We start from the raw sequence: 21,354 nt of genomic DNA, 5'->3' as shown, positions 1-21,354 counted from the left end.
TGCAACTCAGTCCCACTTGCATCTGCTGTGGACTGGAATTTAAGGCGTGCGACATTGCGGCTTTGTATTTTTCTACATTAGTACGGTTTATTTAGTAAATTTCTGTCCACACATAATTTGGCAGATCATTTTATATTCATTTTGGCTTATGCCGTTAGCTACAATGCTGAGACTCAGTTTCCTCGACTATACCACACTTACTATTACACTGTTTTTATATATTTAGTATTATTTTTTATTATTATTGTTTTTCTTCTTTTCTTTTCTTTTTCTTTTTTCTTTTTTAAATAAGGAATGTATTTTCTTTGAGTCTGTTTCTGGCTTCTTTCCCAGAAAACAGAGATTAGGTGTTGCCTAGCAACCTCCACTTAAATTGGAATTCCCCTCTTTCCCAGCAAAAACAACTGCCTCGCTTCCAAGTCCTGGGCAACTTTACAGTGTTGCCTAGCAACGTCGTTTCCGATGTTGTGATTGGACCACTCTCTTTCACCGGTCAGAAAGAGCAGAATTTATTAACTTAATCTCTGTGTGAGACCACAACGGAGGAGTACGCGTTGCCTAGCAACCGGATTCCCGACCCTCCCTCTAGCCCGGAGTCGGAAACTAGATTTCGACTCCAAGATGGCGGCCGGATGTGCCGTTTTTCGATTTATTTCGTGCTTGATGTGGTGCGCAAAAGTTTGCTCGATTTCAAGAGGCCCTTAAAGGGGGCTCGTTGTGCCCATTCTGAGAGTTTCGTGTGGTTGGCATGCCCCAGGGTAGAGATAAAACCACGGCTCGCAGGATGCCCCGCACAAACATGGCCGTATCAGCCTCAGCAGAAGCTGCCAGACGTCCGGCGGGGGTGCGCGCACCGCGCAAGCGCACTTCTGTTCGTCCCGGGACGGCGACGGCGTCGGCGGCGCTGGCGTCGGCGGCGCGGGGCATGGTCCCCGGATCCGAAGGCCCGGCGCGGGCCGGGGGCCTGGTCGCCGATGTGGTGTTTGTGATCGAGGGGACAGCCAACCTGGGGCCGTACTTCGAGGAGCTGCGCAAGCACTACCTGCTGCCCGCCATAGAGTGAGTGAGAGCCCTCGTCGCCTCCCGCCGCCCTAGCTAACCTAAAGCTCGTGCCGACCCCGCCTCCCCTCCGTCTTTGCAGGTACTTCAACGGGGGACCCCCTGCGGAGACGGACTTTGGGGGAGACGTGAGTGCGCGGCCGAGTCACGGGAAGGGAGCCGGTAGACCCCTGTGTCTGAGGGAGGGAAGATGGGGTCCTTAGTCTTGGGTTTGAGAGAAGAGGGGCTCACAGTTTATTTCGAAAATGATCTGAAGTTGGGATGGCCTGTTTCCTGCCAGAGATACCAGTTGTAAAGTTCTTCTGTCCTGTCTTCCCAGTATGGTGGAACCCAGTACAGCCTTGTGGTGTTCAACACAGTGGACTGCGCTCCAGAGTCCTATGTACAGTGTCACGCACCTACCAGCAGTGCCTATGAATTTGTCACCTGGCTCGATGGCATCAAGTGAGCTTTGCCTTCATTTGGGGCAGGATGGGGACCCCCAAGAAAGACTGTGGGCATGGTGGCCTGTGGTTGAATAATGCCCCGCCCTCAGCAGAACTCAGCGTGGGTCCCCACAGTCTGTGCCCGAGTGTGCAGTCCTGGCAGCTTCCTCTTCGCTCTTCCTCTCTACTTGTCTGTCTCTTCCAGAGGAGTCTGCAGGATGGGTCTGGGCCTGAGAGCTCCTTATGTGGTTGGGTCACAGTTTACACTGTAGCCTTTTTGTTTTGGTTTCTCTGTGTAGCCCTGGCTGTCCTGGAACTCACTCTGTAGACCAGGCTGGCCTCGAACTCAGAAATCCACCTGCCTCTGCCTTCCAAGTGCTGGGATTAAAGGCGTGCACCACCACACCCGGCACAGTGTAGCCTTGAATTGCTGATCCGACTGCTTCTACTTTCTGGTTGCTGGGATTACAGATGCCTGCCTCCATGGCCAGAACCAGGCAGCCTGTAGTAGAGTCATGACTCCTTCCCAGATAACTCTCCGACTGCCGGGTCCCAGGGTCCTTTGTGCTGCCTGCTTCGTATTTGTTCTCTGTGCTCTTGGATGTCTGTTGCTGTATAGCGTAGAACGGGGGGTTTCCCCGCTCCCACCCCCTTTTCAAGGATTTCAGAGTGCACAGTTGCTCCTTGTGATGCCATGTGTATGTCAGGAACTCAGGAGAATAAGTGGGGCCATGTGTGTTTGGTCTCCCAGGGCTGTGTTCATCCACTCCCTGGCATGCCTGAAAGAGCCACGGCCATGAGGCCGGGATGGCTGTGGTGGCTGTTCTGCGGCTGTGGACAGAGCCTTAGTTCCTTGCTGGCTGTTTGCTGTCATGCCCTGGCATATGGCAGAGTGATGCCCAGACTGGCAGCTGGCTCTGCTCAGAGTGAATGAGTGAACCCAGGGGGCAAAGAGGAAGCCACCAGGCTTTTTGATGACCAAGTGACACCCCATCACTTTTGTCACCACTTATTTGGTAGTTGAGTCTGTCCTGTTCCAGATAAGAATGGATGACCAGTGGGATCCCTGGGGGACAGACCACCAGAGCCCGGTCGGGTGCTGCTGCCCAGCACACAGTAAGCAGTGCTGAGTGCCTGCAGTTAATGCTTGCCCTGTTCCTGTTCTTGGTTTGCAAATGGGTAACTGTAGACTGGTGGGTCGCTGGTGCTAATCTCTCCATGTGGATTCCACAGGCTGGTTGTGATCAAGGTTCATTTAGTGGTGCCGATCTAGATCCTGCTTTGATGAAGCAGGTGTGTGTTGAATGTCTGCTGTGTTCCAGGTGTGTGTGTGTGTGTGTGTGTGTGTGTGTGTGTGTGTGTAAGTGACTTGGTAGGTGGCATGGAAGGCTGTCCTGTGCACTGCGCCACCCCCTCCCGGAAGTTGTTAAGATTAGAGTTAGTATAAAGTAAGCCTCCCCATCCTTGACATTGTTGACGGGGCAGGATTTTTCGTAAAACACGGGTTTTTCTTCCTGCTACATTAGATGATTGTAGATTTTTCTGTACAACGAGCATATGAAAAAGCCTCCAGCCGGGCGTGGTGGCACATGCCTTTAATCCCAGCACTTGGGAGGCAGAGGCAGGCGGATTTCTGAGTTCGAGGCCAGTCTGGTCTACAGAGTGAGTTCCAGGACAGCCAGGGCTATACAGAGAAACCCTGTCTCGAAAAACCAAAAAAAAAAGAAAAAGCCTCCAGTTCCTGAAATACAGGGTGTTCCAAGAAAAACGTCCATAAATGTTTTTAAAACAGATTTTTTTTTTTTATTTAATGTGTAAGAGGTTTTGCCTATATGCATGTGTATGCAACACTAGTGCCTGGTGCTCTTTGAGACCAAAAGAGGCCATCAGACCCTCTGGAACTGGAGTTACACTGTGTCATGGAGGTGTTGGGACTGCAGCCTGGATCCCCCGGAAGAGCAGCCAGCGCTCTGAACACTGCTTCATTTCTAGGCCCCCAGTCCAGTTTAAACACCTGACAGTGTCTTGTCAGGTTTTCTAGGCTAGCCACACAGTCCTTTCCATCCCCCTGCCTCAGCCTCGCCAGTGCTGGGTTTTCTTGTTGGAGCTGCTATACCTAGCTTGGATTATATAAATCTTTTATTTTATTTTTTTGTTTTGTTTGTTTGTTTTTGGTGTTTTTTTCGAGACAGGGTTTCTCTGTNTAGCCNTNNCTNTCCTGGAACTNACTCTGNAGACCAGGCTGGCCTCGAACTCAGAAATCCACCTGCCTCTGCCTCCCGAGTGCTGGGATTAAAGGCGTGCCACCACGCCCGGCGTCTTATTTTATTTTTTAACCCACTCATCTCTCTGTCCCCTCATATCCACCCACGACACTTGCAACTTCCCTTCCAAAATAAATAAACCAGTGTATTGATGATTTTTGTCTGCAAGTATGTCTGTGTGAGGGTGCCAGACTCGGTAACTGGAGTTAACAGACAGTTCTGAGCTGCCTGCTGCTCTGGAAGCCGAGCAGCCAGTGCTCCTAACCAGGGAGCCATCTCTCCAGATCCCGAACTAGATTATTGTTTGTTGGGAGGCCTGTCCTGGGTGCTGAGCCACCTCCTGACCCTGGGAGAATGGCTAACAGCCTCCAACGGCATCCCTAGAAAGTTGTCTTCAGGCGTTGTCAAGTGTCGATGTCAGTTTCGTTGATGGAGGAACCCCCATCTGGAGTTCTGGGAAGCCCCAAGGCCCTCATTGCTGCACATCAGGGTTGGTGCATACGAGGCTTCCACCACATTTGGTCAGATGTGAGGAATCTTCTGTGACTTTTCTTATCAGCCAGTTGTCCTCTTTTTCTGTGAACCATGAGTGATGGCTACGGGGAACAGCTTCAGCCAGACTTCAGTGGTACTGACGGTGGGAAAGGCTGGACAGGACACTGTGGCTCCCACTTCTGCACTTAGAATCCTTTAAACACGAGTGCCCCATTTTAGAGGCCTCTGCTGCTGCTTGGCATTTCAGCATCATTTAACTCTCCCAGGATTGCAGTGTTGCTCAGGGTCTGTGACTCATGTCCAAGATGTTCTGGGCAGGGCAGGAATGGGAGTGACCGTGGCCGGGCTGGTCCCTGCTTGGTAAATCTCACCTGCTGTTGATGGTGCTGGGAGATAGGGTGGGGTGTGCAGGACAGTTAAGAAGTGGTAGTGCTACTAAGGAGTAGGCTTCTGATGTTACATCTCCCTTCTGCCAGGAGCTGTTCTTGAGTCACAGGTAGTGGCCTTGAGTCAGGAAGAACAGGGTGTCCGTGTCACAGCCCTTGGCTGACTGTCCGTTTATTCAGTCATGAAGGTGTGCGGCACAAATGCTTAGTGGTCATGAGGTGCAGACGCTGTCCTGGCCCCTGTGGAGCTGCTGGTCACACTCACCGTGCCCTGGGCCTCTGGGGCAGGGTGTAATGATGGGCAAAGGCAGCTGAATTACTTGGGAGCTCTTTTGTGTGTGTGTGTGTGTGTGTGTGTGTGTGTGTGTGTGTGTGTGTGTGAATTCTCTACTTCCCTCCCTGCAAGAGTTGGCTGATTTTGCACTGGAAGTTCTAAGGTTCGGACTCGGGTCATCAGGCTCAGCAGCTCTGTTTTTATCTTGCTGGGAGCCTTGTGTTGGAAGGTTCAGTGTGTTATCACTCATTTGCTATCTGTGTTGGGGGGCTAAGCAACCACTGTGCAGTGAGCTGTAGGCTGGAAAACCAACCAGGCTGGCTCCACACCTCTTCGCCTCTCCAGGACAGGCTGTGCCACCACCCAGGGTTTTGGTTGTTGTTGGGTTTTTTTGTTTGTTTTTAATTTACGTTATGATTGTTTTGTTTGTGTGTGTGCCGAGTACCTGGTCTCAGAGACATTGTTATTTCTGACTTCTGTATGAGATTCTCTGGATCCGGAGTTAAAGATGGTTGTGAGCTACTGTGTAGTAGTTGAACCTGGGTTCTCTGAAGGAGTAGCTGGTGCTGTTAAACTGTTGAGCCATGTATAGACCCAGCAATCAGGTTTTGAATTGGAGGTTTCGGGTGGTGGGCTTCCCGGAGGAGGGCAAGCTGGGCACATGTCAGGATGGATGAGCTGGGTTTTCACCTCGTCCAGAATGTAGTAGCTTTGGGGGAGTCTAGGCAGACATATGTGCATCAGCCACTCTGCAAACCAGTCAGGCAGAGGACAGGGACAGGAGGGTAGGCCCAGCTAACAGCTTTGCTGGCTGGACAGTCATTTTATTCATTTACCAGTTTTTTTCTACCATACGCCTCTTATGGGCCAGACAGGTGGGCCAGTCTGGGAACAAGAAATGAGAGGCCCAGACCCTGTCCCTGTCTGTAGGGAAAATGAGACATGAGGCTGTCACATTTTAGCAGTGTGTGGCTATGGCGGCCATACAAGTCCACACAGAGATTGTAGCATCAGTTGTGCTGGAACAAAGGCCTTTCCCAGGATACCATGCAGAGGGACACTGTGGGTGGGTTCCTAGGTTGCCATGGACAAGTACCAGAAACCAGGTTCAAAAACAGTATGGCGGCTGCAATTCCAGGGTCACAGTGCTGACTGAGTGGGAAGGGCCTGAAACTCTGGGGAAAGGCTCCTCCCCGACCTCTCCAGCTGCGAGTGGCCCGGGAGCTCTGTGGCTTGACCTTCCTGTGGCCTGTCCACATCTGCTTGCCACCTTCCCCCTTTTCATGGACTTGGAGGTGTCTGTGGATTGGGGTCCTGTACTTCCTCTCTCTTCCCGCTTATACATTACTTGTCTAGAGCCTGTTTCTAGGAAGCTGACACTGGGCTCCCGGGTTCCTTCTGCCTGACGTGTCACTCTGAAGTACATTTCACCCATGGCACTGTGGAGGAAACAGGAGCCTATCTGGTACTAGTGCTGCTTGTAGCAGTAGGAGATTGAGGCTGGAGAGATGGACAGCTCAGTACTTAACAACACTCACTTGCTGCTTTTCCAGAGGACCCAGGATTGATTCCAGGCATTCGTGTGAAGGCATACAAGCACGTGTAACTCCAGTTTCTGGGCATCCGATTCCCTTTCCTGGCCTTTTAAGGGCGCCAGGCGTGTGCATGGTGTATACATACACATTCAGGCAAAACACCGTACATATAAAATAAAAAGAAAATCTAATGCCACACACCTTTAATCTCAGCACTTGAGAGGCAAAAGCAGGCAGAGGTCTATGAGTTCAAGGCCAGCCAGGTTTACACAGTGAGTCCTAAGACAGCCCAGCCTATATAGTAAGTGACGCCTTGACAAAACAAAAGAGAAAAAAGAAATAAAGGACACCAATGAGGCAGATGGCCCATTTGGGAGGGGATCCTTGCATGGTCAGGGCATTGAGCCTCCCGGACTGGGAAGCACAGAGGCCATGTTCAGAGTCCTGGCTCTTTCTGCCCCCTCTTGATGTCCTTCCTTCTTAGCGTCTCCCTGCCTGGTGTTCCCAAGTCACTGAGTAAAACTTAAGGACAGTGTCCTGTCAGAGGGTGCAGTGCCTTGTGGGAGGGTCAGGAAGAGTGCTGGCTGGCTGCGTCAGGCACTGTTTCTAACTGGCGTTGCTCCTGCAGGTTCATGGGCGGTGGTGGCGAGAGCTGCAGTCTCATTGCTGAAGGTCTGAGCACTGCCCTGCAGCTGTTTGATGACTTTAAGAAGATGCGTGAGCAGATGTGAGTGTCCGGCCTCCCGGGAAATCCTCCTCGATCCTTACCCTGGATGGGGGACAGGAAGTGGGACCCTGTGTAGGGCAGGCCAGGTCAATGCCTGACCAGACACTAGGTGGGGACCTCCCTCCTATGCCCCTTGCCCAGTAGATGAGTTAAAGTTGTCACTAAATCCGAGAGCCTCAGTGTTGTTAGCTGTAAATGACCTCAGAGGGTGAGGACATGACATGAAGTTGCCACTAGCTTGGAGAACCTGCTATCCCATGACTTTGTCCCTGGCAGTGGCCAGACCCACCGAGTCTGTCTCCTCATCTGCAACTCGCCCCCATACCTACTGCCCGCTGTGGAGAGCACCACGTACTCAGGCTGTACCACAGAGAGCCTGGTGCAGAAGATAGGAGAGGTGAGGTGGTATTGAGTAAGGGGGCTGCACCCCTGTGTGTGAGGGAGGGAGGGGTGGCCCACACCTGGATCCTAGGAAGCAGGCTGGGGTCCAAAAACCCAAGGCGAAAAATAGCCAGTCTCCATGCTTACGACTGTCCATACTCAGAATTCTGGGTAACCTAAGGCCGGGCTTTACATGCCGGCTTTGCTGTCCCACCACGCGGCAGGGGCGGAGACTAACTCCATCCAGCACATTCATGGAGGCTGTTATTGCTTTCCCCTTCCTGCAGCGTGGCATCCACTTCTCCATCGTCTCTCCGAGGAAGCTGCCAGCCCTCCGGCTCCTGTTTGAGAAGGCGGCTCCTCCTGCCCTACTGGAGCCTTTGCAGCCACCAGCAGATGTCAGCCAGGACCCCAGGCACATGGTGCTTGTGCGTGGGCTTGTGCTGCCTGGTGAGGCCTGGGTACTGCGCACGGAAGGGGGTCCTTTTCTGTTAACATGGGCTTTAGGATATCCCTTTTCCACCCACAACTCCTCCTCGGGCCTGTGTTGTCTCTCCTGTGCTCAGTTGGTGGCAGCTCGGCCCCAGGCCCTCTGCAGCCCAAGCAAGCAGTCCCCCTGCCACCGGCTCCAACTTCTGCTGCCACACTGTCAGCAGCGCCCCCACAGGCTCTGCCCCCTGTCCCACCACAGTACCAGGTATGAATGTAACGGGGGCCAGTTCCTGGGGCCCTGTGGAGGTGTGTCCTCATTCGAGGACCTCATGAGACATGGTTGGGGGTGGGGCGCAGAGTGAAGAGCTGGCAGAGGCCAGGGAGTGGCCTCTGGGAGTGGAGTCAAAGCTCCTGGGACGTCAGAACTGTGTATTTCGCTTCGGGGGTGCAGAAATGCATAGTTTTAGGGGCACATGGCCTTCTCTCCCATGACAGGTCCCTGGGAACCTAAGTGCTGCTCAGGTGGCTGCGCAGAATGCTGTGGAGGCTGCCAAGAGCCAGAAGGCCGGGCTGGGCCCACGCTGTGAGTTCTAGAAGAGGCAGAGTGGGCTTCACTGGCGTTCTGACCCAGCTCCCCACTCACGCTGCTTTCTCCCACAGTCTCACCCATCAACCCTCTCCAGCAAGCTGCTCCAGGAGTGGGGCCCCCCTTCAGCCAGGCCCCAGCACCCCCATTGGCTCCTGTGCCCCCTGGAGCTCCCAAGCCACCTCCTGCCTCACAGCCTAGCCTAGTGTCCACCGTGGCCCCCGGACCTGGCCTAGCAGCTCCTGCACAGCCTGGGGCTCCGTCTCTGGTAGGTGGCTCGTCGTTGTCCCCAGCCTCAGGCCGCTGCTGTGTGCTCACAGTAGGTGAAAGGCGGCACCTGCCTCCCGCAGGGGCCTGAGCACCACGGTGAGGCAGGGGTGTCACTGTGATGTGCAGCGCATCGCTGTGATGTGCAGCTCTGGGGCAAGGCTGTGGGTTTCAAACTGTCCTGAGGAACCCAGGTGTCCTGGAATTTTGGGAGTCTGGTTCCTCGTGCTTGGCATGGATGGCCTCAGGCATGTGGTTAGTGGTCTCGGAGGTGTGAAGGAAGGGGCCTTTGTAAGGTGTCTATTCCCTGACAGCACGCTCTCCTCATTGCTGTTTGTCCTTAGCAGGCAGGCACTGTGACCCCGGGTGGGGTCAGCGGTCCATCAGCAGCCCAGCTTGGAGGTCCTGCACTTGGTGGGCAACAGTCAGTATCCAACAAGCTCCTAGCCTGGAGTGGTGTCCTCGAGTGGCAGGAGGTGAGTGGCTGAGAGTTTGTTGGAGGTGTGAAGGGGGGGGCTCCCAGAACACTTAGGATGTGCAGAGGAAGGCTAGGATGTGTGGCCCAGGTCTCAAGTTGGCATTTAAGAATTATGTTGGAGCCAGGCATGATAGCATGTCCCTCCATTCCCAGTACTGGGAAGGCAGAGGCAGGTGGATTTGAGTTTGAGGCCAGCCTATTCCAGACAGTGAGTTCTAGGATGGCCAGGGCTACACAAAGAGACCCTGTTCCGAAAAACCAAAAACAAACAAAACATTATATTGGAGCTCACTGGTTGAGCAGTTGTCTGCTAGACACAGGCCTCTGTCCCCAGTCAATCAACATGCACGCACATACAGCAAAAGGGTTCCGGATATTGGGCTCTGGAGGATAGTGACTATAAGATTTAGGGCCCAGAAGAGAGACCTAAAGTTTGTGAGATGTAGGCACTTGGGTGGGATTGCTGGGAAGATGGGGCTGGGGGGTTGTGGGCCTGCAGGAGCTGGTGAAGGTTAAGTCACCAGGCCTTGGCTGAGTCACCCTTTCTCTTTCAGAAACCCAAGCCTGCATCTGTGGATGCCAACACCAAGCTGACAAGGTCTCTGCCTTGCCAGGTCTATGTGAACCATGGAGAGAACCTGTAGGTACTTGGTGGGGTGGGGCAGGCTCAGCCGGACTGCCCTGACTCTCCCTCCCCTGTGCTGCCTTCCAGGAAGACTGAGCAATGGCCCCAGAAACTGATCATGCAGCTCATCCCTCAGCAGCTGCTGGTGAGTCCTGCCAGCCAGGCCCGCCTGACCCTCACACCGTGTTCGTCACGTGTGTTGCCCCATGTGATACCTGTGCTTCCAGACCACCCTGGGCCCGCTGTTCCGGAACTCAAGAATGGTTCAGTTCCACTTCACCAACAAGGACCTGGAGTCCCTCAAAGGCCTCTACCGCATCATGGGCAATGGCTTTGTGAGTGGTGGGCACTAGCTCCTCTCCCCTTCTCTGCCAGCTTGGCGAGGACCCTGGGGACCCAGCCTCAGGAGCTGCTGATCCTCGTACCCTGTGCCTTATTGTGGCGCTGCAGATGGAACCTTGCTTAACTACACGTGTCCTAGGGCCTGCTAAGTCCCTCTCCCATGGTGCTAGTTTTTTGTTGTTGTTTTTGTTGATTTGAGACAAGTTGTACTGTGCAGCAATACCTCCACATGGATGTCCTGCTGTCCCAGGGGCCCTTGGGTTGCATTTGTACACTTGTGCAGTGGAGCCTGACTTCTCTGTTCCTCTTGTTTTCTGTTGGATAGGGCCTGCCCTTGCAACGAATCTGACGTGTTGTAGAGGCATCTCCCGAATCATCTCACCTTCCTGGGTGCCAGTGGGTTGACATTTGTGTCTGGGGAAGACACAAGTGCCTGTGTCCGTGGGATTAGGCACAGTGACTTCTGTGCCTGCTTTTTCCCAGGCAGAGTACTGTTGGTCATCAGCCTCACGGCCCTTTTCACCTGTACTCTCTTTTGTGGGTGGGGGTCAAGCACTTGGGAATTCTGCTGGGGCTGTCAGCAGGACGCTCAGCTGGTCCCAGAGCCCTCAGTGGTGTGGCTTATCAGTGCAGACGCTGGATTCTGAGTTAATGTTCCCAGAGAGTAACAGGAACTGGTGTTCTTGCTGTAGAACAGGACCCAGCAGGAGCCCAGTGATGTCATGCCTAGACCTGTAGGTATAGGATAGTTAGTCACCTCAGCTTCTGGTACCCTTTCAGCATGTGGAAGAAGCAATGGCTGGACTCTCCTCCTTCAGGAAATGAGAAATGTCCACAACTTCTGGCCAGGCCTCCTTTAATCTGGGCCAGAGTTGGGTTGCTAGGCTGCACCCCTTGTAGAGGAGGGCATTCCCCAGCACGCTGGCTCCTGCGGCACCACCCTGTTCTGTACTGGACAGTGAGCAGCAGCTGCAGGCCGAGGGAACCCAGGTCCTGAGAAGGAGACCATGGTAGCCAAAGCTAGTTCCCTGAGAGTCTGAGGGGGCACCCTGACTCCCAAAATGGCTGCCTTGTGATGTTGCTGTTCCCTGGTCCATGCTGGTGGACACTGGCAGAGAGATAGAGCCACCCTTAAGGGTCTAACTCCATCTTTCTGGCTTCCTCCCCAGCAGAGCCCTTTCCAGTGTGATTGGGGGAGGGAGTCTAGTGCTGAGCTGAAGTGAGACAAGGAGGTGGAGGCACTCAGTCAGGGTCGCTCTGGGTTTCTGATGTGGCCTGCTGTCTTTCCCTCTCCTTAGTGGCCAGCGAGTGCTTCGATCTTGCTATGCCCTTTGACTACCAGCTCATTGCTTGCACTCTCAGTTTCTGTCTCTGGGGCAGATGCCAAGCAGACCTGCCCTCCTTGGCATTGTACAGTGAGATCTCCTCGCCTCTTGCCCACAGGGCTTGTAGAGTGTTGGGGAGAGGAGGGCTATCCGGGAGCCCCCGGTGGGCAGGTCCTGAGAGTGTCTGTCCACAGGCGGGCTGCGTGCACTTCTCCTACAAGGCGTCGTGCGAGGTGCGCGTGCTCATGCTCCTGTACTCGTCTAAGAAGAAGATCTTCATGGGCCTCATCCCCTACGACCAGAGCGGCTTCGTCAACGGCATCCGCCAGGTCATCACCAACCACAAGCAGGTCCAGCAGCAGAAGCTGGAGCAGCAGCGTGGGGTGAGTGTGGAGTCCGGCCAGCTAGTCACCATGGCCTCTTCTCTCCAGACATCTCGCCTGAGTCCCATGTCCCCTGTGTCCTAGCAGAGCAGCCTTAGTCCCTTCTCAGTGTCCACTTCAGATTCCTGACGCAGGACCCATCTTACAGCCAGGCAGGGTGTGGTGTGCCTCCTCGATGGTGTGCCCCCAGAAAAAGGCACCCCTACTTCTGCACACCAGGTCTCCCCGACAGGGTCAGTCACCTTCCCTCGTCTGACCTGTCCTCTCTGTCCCCGTGCAGATGGGGGCACAGCAGGCACCTCCAGGCCTGGGCCCCATTCTGGAGGAGCAAGCGAGGCCCCCGCAGAATCTAGTGAGGACTGGGGTGGGGACGGTGGGGTTGGGGATGGAGGTGGGTGGACTTGGGGCGGCCACTCTACTGTCCTTCCTCATGCTTCTGTTCCCCAGCTACAGCTCCGTGCACCACAGCCTCAGCCTCAGGGTGCTGTGGGAGCTTCTGCGGCTACTGGGCAGCCCCAGCCCCAAGGTGGTACTCAGGCCCCCACAGGCGCACCTCAAGGTCCTCCTGGAGCAGCCCCTGGCCCACCTCCTTCTGGACCCATCCTGCGGCCCCAGAACCCTGGGGCCAACCCCCAGCTGCGGAGCCTTCTCCTTAACCCAGCACCGGTGAGGCTTGGGGTTAGAGCAGCAGGGATTGCAGGTTCTGACCCGGGGTCTCTGGGAGGAAGCGGGGGGCCGGACAAGGCTCCCAGGGTGGTGGACCTTCCTGGAGTTTGGACTAGGCCCTCTGAGTCATTCTTTGTCTTCTTTAGCCCCAGACTGGGGTGCCCCCACCTCAGGCCTCCCTACACCACCTACAGCCTCCAGGGGCCCCTGCATTGCTGCCACATCAGAGCCTGGGGCAGCCCCAGCTGGGGCCGCAGCTCCTGCATCCTCCACCTGCCCAGTCGTGGCCCACACAGCTTCCCCAGCGAGCACCACTGACAGGTAAGGGTGCTCCAGGGGAGTACAGGGGTCTAGAGTGGGAGCCCCTGAAACCACTGGTAAGGACCCTATTACCGAAGGGCCTCCCATGGCTCAAGGGGACTTACAGGGCAGTTCAGCTATAAGAGCAAGGCCTCAGTGGCTGAAAGATTCCCACAGTCTTTATCTTCTGACCCTGGGGTGCTGGAAGGTGTCTCAGGGTCAGTGAAGCCACACGTGTGGGGGAAGGGCTCCCGAAGGGTCAGAGGAGAGTGTCCACATTCAGTGGGGCTTAGAAGGACTTCTGGCATTCCCTGGAGCTTCCTAGGGCTCTTACTGCCTTGGGTTCCCAGAGGAAGTGGGATGAGAGGCCCAGGGTCCTCAATGGCCCCAGGGACCACTGGGAGATGCAGTCCCTTCCCGCTGCCCCCCAGGTCAGATGCTGCTGAGCGGGGGTCCCCGGGGCCCGGTCCCCCAGCCGGGCCTGCAGCCCAGCGTCATGGAGGACGACATCCTCATGGACCTCATCTGAACCCAACACCCAATAAAGTTCCTTTTAACAATGCCCGGCTCCCGTGACTGACGCCCCTAGGGCTGTCTTAGCTCTTGCCTTGCAGACTCCCCATGGCCCCCGGCTGGGCGATGCTGGGCCCTGGGATGAGTTAGAGGCAGCATGGTGGGCCTGGTTCTGGGAGACTTGGAGCAGGTGGGCAGGTGGTGTACAGCTCATGTGCACTCAAGGGGTTAGAGCCCAGAATACCTGTGACCCAGCCAGGGTTCCCAGGAGCCTGGAAGGAGAAGCAGTAATTGGGAGCCAGAAGGACCTAGGTGCAGCTAGCCAGAGCCACAGCAAAGGGCCAGGAGGGCCAGCAGGTGGATGTCACTGGAACATGAGCATTCAGGAAGGAGCCAGAGCTGGAGAGTCCAGACTGGGAGGTTGGAGATTGGTCCTGGAGATGCAGGACTGCATAGACTGCTGATGGGGCAGGCGTCAGGAAGGTGTGACGGATTGTAGGAGCAGGGCAAGCAAGAGGCAAGGTCGTGGGAGTGTCTAGGTGATACATGCCACACCAGGAAATCAGATGTCCCCCCGAAAGTGTGTGCTGTGCTTGAAGCCATAGCAGTCGCGGTGTCACAAAGAGCAGCCCTGGGTTCAGCTGAGTGTGGGTAAGTTGGGTAGCTCCTTTCTCGCAGAGAACCCCCAGGCTTGTGTGCAGGGCTTCCCCCTGGAGATGGAGTGAGGTGTTTGTCACACAGTCACATGTTGTCCTGAGTGTGGTCTGTGCCTGGACCACCACTGCCTGGGTATGGGACGCTGGTTAATGTGCAGGTGACCCACCCATTCCAGGAGAGAGGCTGCAATCTAGTGGCCCATGGGCTACCACAGATAGGTTTTGTTTGGCCTTCCCTGTGTTAGCATGGCACTTTGTCCTCCCGTTAGCTGTAACGCTCCAGTGAGGCTCACACAGTCTGCAGTCTGTTCCTCTTGATGTGTCAGAGACTGACACTGGGCCCACCCTTCTGCCTGGCAGTCGTAGCCCCGTCAGTGGGGCTCATGCTCCTGGGTTCGCCACAGTCCCCACCACTCTCTCTTGTTCTTCCACGGTGAGGCAGGGGCCCTGCCTCAGTCACGGGGCTGGCACCATAGTGGTTGTGTGGTAGCATTCAGAGAAAAGTGAAATCTTTCTTGTACCCATGTCTCCTTCAAAAGTGGCCAAACGAAAGAGAGAAGGAGAGGGCCGCGTGTTTCGAGAAAAGTGGGAGCGAGACTATTTCTTTGTGGAAGTGAAGAGCATGCCTACGTGCTTAATATGCAAAAAAAACGTGTCAGTGCTGAAAGAGTACAACCTGAAGCGCCACTATGAGTCCCAGCACAGTAAGAGCTACGATCAGTACACAGCCCAGAGCCGCGACACACTCCTGCAGGAACTGAAAAGGGCCCTGAGAGCCAGTGAGGCGCTGGAGAGCCAGGAATAGCCATGCGGTGCAGTGGAAAGAACTCCCGTGTTCTGAAGAGCCTGTCACCAGGGCTGTCCTATGAACTGACAAGGTCTGCAGGCTGAAGCGCACAGGAGTGAGGCCTTCCGGATCCACACAGAAACTCCGTACATGGCTAGCTTTAGTTATGGGTGGTGGTGGTGGTGACGATCTCCATGCAGCCGAGGCAGTCTGTGAGGTGGCACCAAGCCAGCCGCTGACTTTGAAGTGACTTGCTCCTGTGCATGCAAACACATCAGAATTCTTAAGCACAACTACAGTCCCATCATGGTGACCAGGATGTCCATCNTGGGGGCTGTCCCATACCTCGATCCCAAGTGGCACTGTTTGCAAGGACCCAGGTCAGGTCCTAGCCTGAGTAACCAGGAATTGAGATGCTCAAAGAAACACCATGACGCCTTCCTCGACTCNGGCATTCCTGTACTTGAACTGAGCCTGAGACCAGGACATGCAGGAGATCTGAACCGGCATGTTTGGTTCATTTCAGAGTGTGCAGAGAGCCGTGTCCTGGTTCCCTGGAGGACAGTTAGAAACTTTTGGTTGAAGTTCCCACCCTTGTGAACACTGACTCTGTCTCAGAAGGGATATTCACAAACAGCTCCTGAATATATGACTCTGGTGTGGTCCTGGCAGATGCATGCCTTTGCGAGGAACAGTGGGACTGCTTGCCTTTGCTGCAGCTGGTTTCTGGAAATGAGAGGCNGCCAGGACCAGTCACCCACACTGTGAGACCCAAGACCAAGTCNCCNGAGGGCCATACTCTACTTGAACCTGANCTAACACTGGCTAGCTCCCCCTTAAGATGATGTGAANGCAGACCCCGGTCNGAGTTGGCAGTGCGACAGGGTGCTTGCAATTCTGCAAGATGGCGAGGTTCCTTTGCCTCTGCCCAGCAGTGTCCTAAGTGTCTGGCTGCCCACGCTTGTGACAGTCACTGTTTTCCNTTACATACCTAAATCAAAAACTCCGTTTTATGGATNAAGGTTGACGTTTCACCTGCCNGTCTCTGTCCCAGCCAATGCCAGCACNGACATCTGGGTGAAGAAGGGCAGGTGTCAGCCTTCAGCTCAAAAGGCACAAGAGAATTACAAGAGAGAAATTTTAATAACTAAATATTTCTATTTTTCAATTTGTATTTTTTCAATTTTGAATTTAAAGTATGACCTTTAGTATCATACGTGTTTGTGTTGTATTCCATGCGTTCCATAGCTCAGTAAAGATCCAATTTGATTATCTTTCTGGCCGTGGGCTCTCCTTCTCCCTGACTATTCCACCCACTTGTGTGATAGCCTGGCCCCTGCTAGCTGGTTCACTTCTGCCCCTGCCCTGGGGCCTGGCTGGGAGGAACTAGGAGTCCTCTTGTCCCACGAGGCCCCTCCCCTGGGTGATTCTCAGAAAGTAAAAGAGGCATAGGGGACCCAGGTGCAGCTGAAGATGTGAAGGCTAGGTGGTGGTGTGGCCATGCAGCCAATGTGTGCCCGTGGCTCTGAGATGTGGGGTGCTAGGGACTGTGGCGAACCTGGAGAGTGCGTGCCCTGCCTGGTGGCCTTCAAACCCAAACCACTACACACACTGAGGACCAAACAAAATCTGCTGTGGGTCTCATGAAGCCATTAGACCACCATTTTGCGACCTCTGGAAGAAGGAGACTCCAGACCCAGGACACAGCCTCAATGGGGTGGGCAGGGATGGGAGAGCTATTGAAGCAGGCAGGTTTTCTGAAGATGAACTAAGTCATCAATAGGAGAGACAACAGTTTGTATGTAGACCAGGCAGAAGTTTGGAAAATGTGAGTTTGTCCTCAAAACAAATTAAGCATGGTGTGGTGGGCTGGAGAAAGGGCTTGGCTGTTAAGAATGGGTCCCGCTCTTGCAGAACCCATATCACGGGGCTCACAAACACCTGTAACTTCACTTCCAGGAGGAAGAGATCCCTCTGGCCTCCGAGGACACCTGCACACATGCATACACACAGAAAGAAGCCGTGAGGCTCGGCCTCGCCCTCCCAGCTCTTCCACAGGCTAGCCTCCCAGGCTCACCTTCCCATGTGTATTCCCTGCCCAGAACTCTATACAGGAGAGCAGGGGATTGTGGTCCCTGACCAAAACACTCCTCAAGCCAATCGAGGCCAGACTTAATAACACAAACCAGTTTGTTCTGACTAGCAGCCAGCCTGGGGACCTGGTAGAGCCTTGCAGTATGCTTGGTTTGTGTGGAAGTGGTGTCATGTATGTAGACCAGGCTGGCTTCAAACCCAGACCTCTCCCTCCATTGCCTCCTGAGTGTCCAGCAGGCCAGATGTAATGGTGCACGCCTTTAATCCCAGAGGCAGGTGGATCTCTGAGTTTGAGGCCTGTCTAGTCTACGGAGCAAGTTCCAAGACAACCTGGGCTACACAGAGAAACCCTGACTTGAAAACAGATGGAAAAAAAAAAAAAAAAAGAAAACAGATGGAAAAAAAAAAAGAGGAGGCAGCATGTTGGGTCCCTGGTGCTGTCCTAATTCTGTACCAGGCAGATTGAGGCAAGACCAGTCTACATAGTTCCAAGCCAGCCAAGGAGACCCTGTCTCAAAAACAAAAGAAGAAAAATATATTTGAGGAATATTTGTTTTAAAACACACCAAGTCTCTAAAACATGTTTTTCTTTTGTCAGGAAAGTCTTGGGTTGCATAAAGTGCTGATAAAATTCTTGGGGGGGGGGGAGACCAAGTCAAAGTGACAACCTCTCCAGGTAGTGGTGGCAAATGCCTTTCATCCCAGTATTCAAGAGACAAAGGCAGATCTATATGAGTTTGAAGCTAGGCTGGTCTGCATAGCAGGGCCTACACAGGACACCCAGGGCTACACAGAGAAAGCCTGTTTTGGGGTGGGGAAGGAGGACAGAAAAAAACAAAACCAAAAAAAGTGATGTCTTCTTCTTCCTCACTTTCTCTTACCCAAACAACCAATCATGTCTCAGGCTAGACTCAATGTAGAGCCCCTGCCTAGGATCCCTCAGTGAGGAGCTGAGGGCGTGGCTGTGTAGTTTGAACTGTCTGTACAAGGTAATTGGGTAATTGCTTCTGTCTTCTGTGGGTCCACATCAAGATATGGGAAGTGGGTAACATAACAAACTCAAGTTCGTGGCTCTGAAGGTTATTTGCTATTATTTATTGTTTTGTTTTTGTTTTTTTTTTTTTGAGAAAGGAGAAAGGGTTTCTCTGTATAGCCCTGGCTGTCCTGGAACTCCATCTGTAGACAGGTCAGGCTGGCCTTGAACTCAGAGATCCCCCCCCCCCGCCTCTGCCTCCCAGGTGCTGCGATTAAAGGTGTGCGCCACCACCTGCAATCATTTCTGAGAAAAAAATAAATCAGAAGCTGCTGCTCACCAGGCACAGCTCTCCCTCCGGTGGAGCCAGCTCTAGGGCATATCTGTGCAAGGCCAGCTGCGATCTCATTGCCAGCGTCTGGGGTAGACGGTAGCGACGGTGATCCCCTCTCAGATTAGCAGGCACATTTCCTCCATGAGGAGGTGTGTAAGGTGGTTCGAAGACACCTGGCCCAAGGGGGCTTTGGAAGGGACAGAGGCATGGCCAGAGCGACATGGGATTCCTGTTACTGTTAGCTCAAGGTGGAGGGCCATTAAGCTGAAATCGAGGCTGGAGTCTTTTGTTTACCATTGTTTGTGTCTTTGTTTTTCTTTTCTTTTCTTTTTTTTTTTTTTAAAGATTTTTTTATTACATGTATATGCATACACTGTGGCTGTCTTCAGACACACCAGAAGAGGGCATCAGATCCCATTACAGATGGTTGTGAGCCATCATGTGGTTGCTGGGAACTGAACTCAGGACCTCTGGAAGAGCAGCAGTCAGTGCTCTTAATTGCTGAGCCATCTCTCCAGCCCATCTCTGTCTTTTGTTTTTTGGCCTGTGTGCCAAGATGCATGCGTAGGTCAGAGGGCTTCAAGGGCTCTAACTTGGGTCCTCAGGCTTGGCAGCCGGCATCTTCATCAACTGGGCCAAACAGCCAGCCCCCCTGAAGAGCCCTTTAAGAGTTTAATGAGAAGTCGAGGTTTCATGCTGAATAAAGGGAAACTGAGCTGGGTATGGTGATGCTGGCTTGCCATTACACCTGGGAGGATGAGATCCTGTCTTAAAGGAACAGAAGAATGAGGCCCATGAGGACCGAGTCTTCCTAGGACTTTGTTTAGGGTTCTGATTAGAACAACGAGGCTGTTAGGACTCCTGGGGGCTGGTGCAGGGGGAGCTTTTCTCCTCAGCGCCACTGTTGAGGGGTGCTCACACACAGGTTAATGACAGAGCCCCCTGGTACCTACAGTTCCTTAACTTCTGGTGGGGTCTTTAAATCCAGGCTGTGTTCTAGCAGAAAGCTGGCCATGCCCATCTTTGCTCCTTGTTCATCATGGTCATTGCTACACCGACAGAATGACCCAGTCTTATGTTTACACATGACACACATTCTTTGTGATCCTATCTATTCTTGTCCACCCAGGACTGCACAGTCTCCATGGCGAGACCCCTTTTTCTTTTGAGCCAGTCTAATGTAGTCTAGACTGGCCTCAGAACTCTTTATGTAGCAGAGAATGACCTTGAACTAATCTTCCCGCCCCTACTCAAGTGCTGGGATTAGAAGCCTGCACAACCCCATCTGATTCTGTGGTGCTCACACTGAACCAAGGGCTCCCTGCCAGCTGGTTAAGCACTGGCCACCTGATTTCCAGCCTGCCCTGCCATGTTGTGGTTGTGGTTGTTTTGTGTGGTCAGAAGGTAACTCTTGCGAATCCTAATGTTTCAGCTATAACTCAAGTCATGTCAGATTTGGGCAGCAAAGTCTGTGTCATTCTGCTGAGCCACCTCACTGCACGCTCTCCGAGTTTGCCTGTTATTTGAGTCAGGATTTCTCTGGGTAGCCCTCTCTGGCTATCCTGGAAACTCTGAAGACCAAGCTGGCCTTGAACTCAGAGATCTCCCCCACCCCTGTCTCCTTAGTGATTACAAGGTATGTGCCACTATGTTGCTCTTTGCTACTTTGTGGGTTCTTCCTTTAACCTCTCTCCATCCTTTTTGTTCAAGCTTTTCAACCCCTTACCACTAGACAGGAGAGAGAAAAGGATAGAAAAGAGAAAAAGATCCCTGAATAAAGTTAGGGATTGTAAAGGGATTAGCATAACATCTGTAGAGTGCTTCCTGCTAATTAGGCACCTCAGGTTCCTGGGGCAAGTTTGATCTTTGCTATCAGAACATCACATTTCTTCTTGTTGCTTTTTGCATACGACTACTTCCAAACTGCACCCAACAGCCCACTCTGCCTCTTGGGGTCCTAGCACTTTCAGAGGGTCCAGACCCTCTGAAAAGTCATCAGAATTCCAAACATCACACAATCACATAAACTAGCTGCAGATGCCAAAATCGTGCCTCTGCTAGAGCAGGAGGCGAATCATAGCCAGGAACAGAACAGTCTGAAGCGGCCCCTTATCCCACCCCTGGGTTTAAAACAAAAACATAGTATTATATTAGTGTTAAAAAAAAAAATCCCAAAATTGTAACTACACCATCACACCTGCTTTTCCCTTGCTTTCTTTTTATTTTAAATGTTTCCTTTATGTTTGTGGGTGTTTTGCCTGTATGTATGTCTGTATGTGCTTGGTGCCTGTAGAGGCCATAAGAGGGCACCTGATCCCCTGGCACTGGAATCACACATATTCGTGAAGCTGCCAGTGAGTACTGGGAATCCAGCTTGGATCCTCTGCAAGAGCAGTGTTCTTCATTGCTGAGCTGTCTCTCCAGCACCTCCCATTTTTGAGACAGTCTGTCAAATGTATGGCCCTGCCTGTCCACAAACTTGCAAGGATGATAAAATCGGTTGTGGGTCCGGAAGGTGGTGGTACATGCTTTTAATTCCAGCACTTGGGCAGGGGCAGGTGGCTGTGAGTTCAAGGCCAGCCTGGTCTACAGAGCAAGTTCTAGCCAGAACTACACAGACAAACTCTGTCATGAAAAACAAAACAAACTGCTTGCCCTTGACAGTTTTGAAGTTCCGGCTTTGTCCTTCATCCTTTATCTCTGTCGCCCTGCAAAACCCTTTGGGCTCAGCTTCAAAATCAGTTGTTGCCACTGCTGCCATCAACTTCATTTGTAGCCAACCTGCTCCGCTAGTCAGCTTTGGGCTCTGCCCGGATTCGTTACTATTGTTGCTATCGTAACTTTTGTGTAGACCAGACTGGCTTCAATCTCACAAAGTTGCTGAGGATGACCTTGAACTCCTGACCCTTTTCCCTTACCTTTTATTATTATTAAATTATGAGACAGGCTATCGTATTAAGTCAGTTTCCCAATCAGGTTTTGAGCTCACTTTGAAGTACACGCACATGCACATGCAACACACCTTCCAGTTTTTTTTTTGTTTGTTT

At 53.1% G+C, this 21,354-nt stretch overlaps 1 protein-coding gene across 6 annotated transcripts; it reads left to right on the top strand.

Moving 5' to 3' along the window:
• The first annotated feature begins 871 nt into the window (after nucleotides 1–871).
• Nucleotides 872–16,180, top strand: Med25 (mediator complex subunit 25). 6 transcript variants are annotated; one of them, XM_021196785.1, is made up of 18 exons: nucleotides 872–1,059; nucleotides 1,142–1,187; nucleotides 1,379–1,503; nucleotides 7,067–7,165; nucleotides 7,442–7,562; nucleotides 7,834–7,996; nucleotides 8,113–8,243; nucleotides 8,474–8,561; nucleotides 8,639–8,832; nucleotides 9,179–9,307; nucleotides 9,864–9,949; nucleotides 10,022–10,079; nucleotides 10,162–10,269; nucleotides 11,796–11,984; nucleotides 12,265–12,336; nucleotides 12,432–12,650; nucleotides 12,797–12,971; nucleotides 14,659–16,180. In XM_021196785.1, exons 1-18 carry the CDS (start codon nucleotides 926–928, stop codon nucleotides 14,922–14,924), a joined length of 2,403 nt encoding a protein of 800 aa, XP_021052444.1. In that variant the 5' UTR covers nucleotides 872–925; the 3' UTR covers nucleotides 14,925–16,180. The 6 variants fall into 6 exon arrangements, with proteins under 6 accessions (XP_021052444.1, XP_021052469.1, XP_021052453.1 ...); XM_021196810.1 differs by lacking the exon at nucleotides 14,659–16,180 and adding an exon at nucleotides 13,382–13,512; XM_029539759.1 differs by having other exon boundaries at nucleotides 884–1,059; nucleotides 9,176–9,307.
• Nucleotides 16,181–21,354: the final 5,174 nt, after the last annotated feature.

The sequence above is a fragment of the Mus pahari genome, chromosome 1 (genome assembly GCF_900095145.1).
Source record: "Mus pahari chromosome 1, PAHARI_EIJ_v1.1, whole genome shotgun sequence".
NCBI lineage: Eukaryota > Metazoa > Chordata > Mammalia > Rodentia > Muridae > Mus > Mus pahari.
Note: the sequence above shows the minus strand (reverse complement) of the source record. Positions and strands in the feature narration are given on the sequence as shown.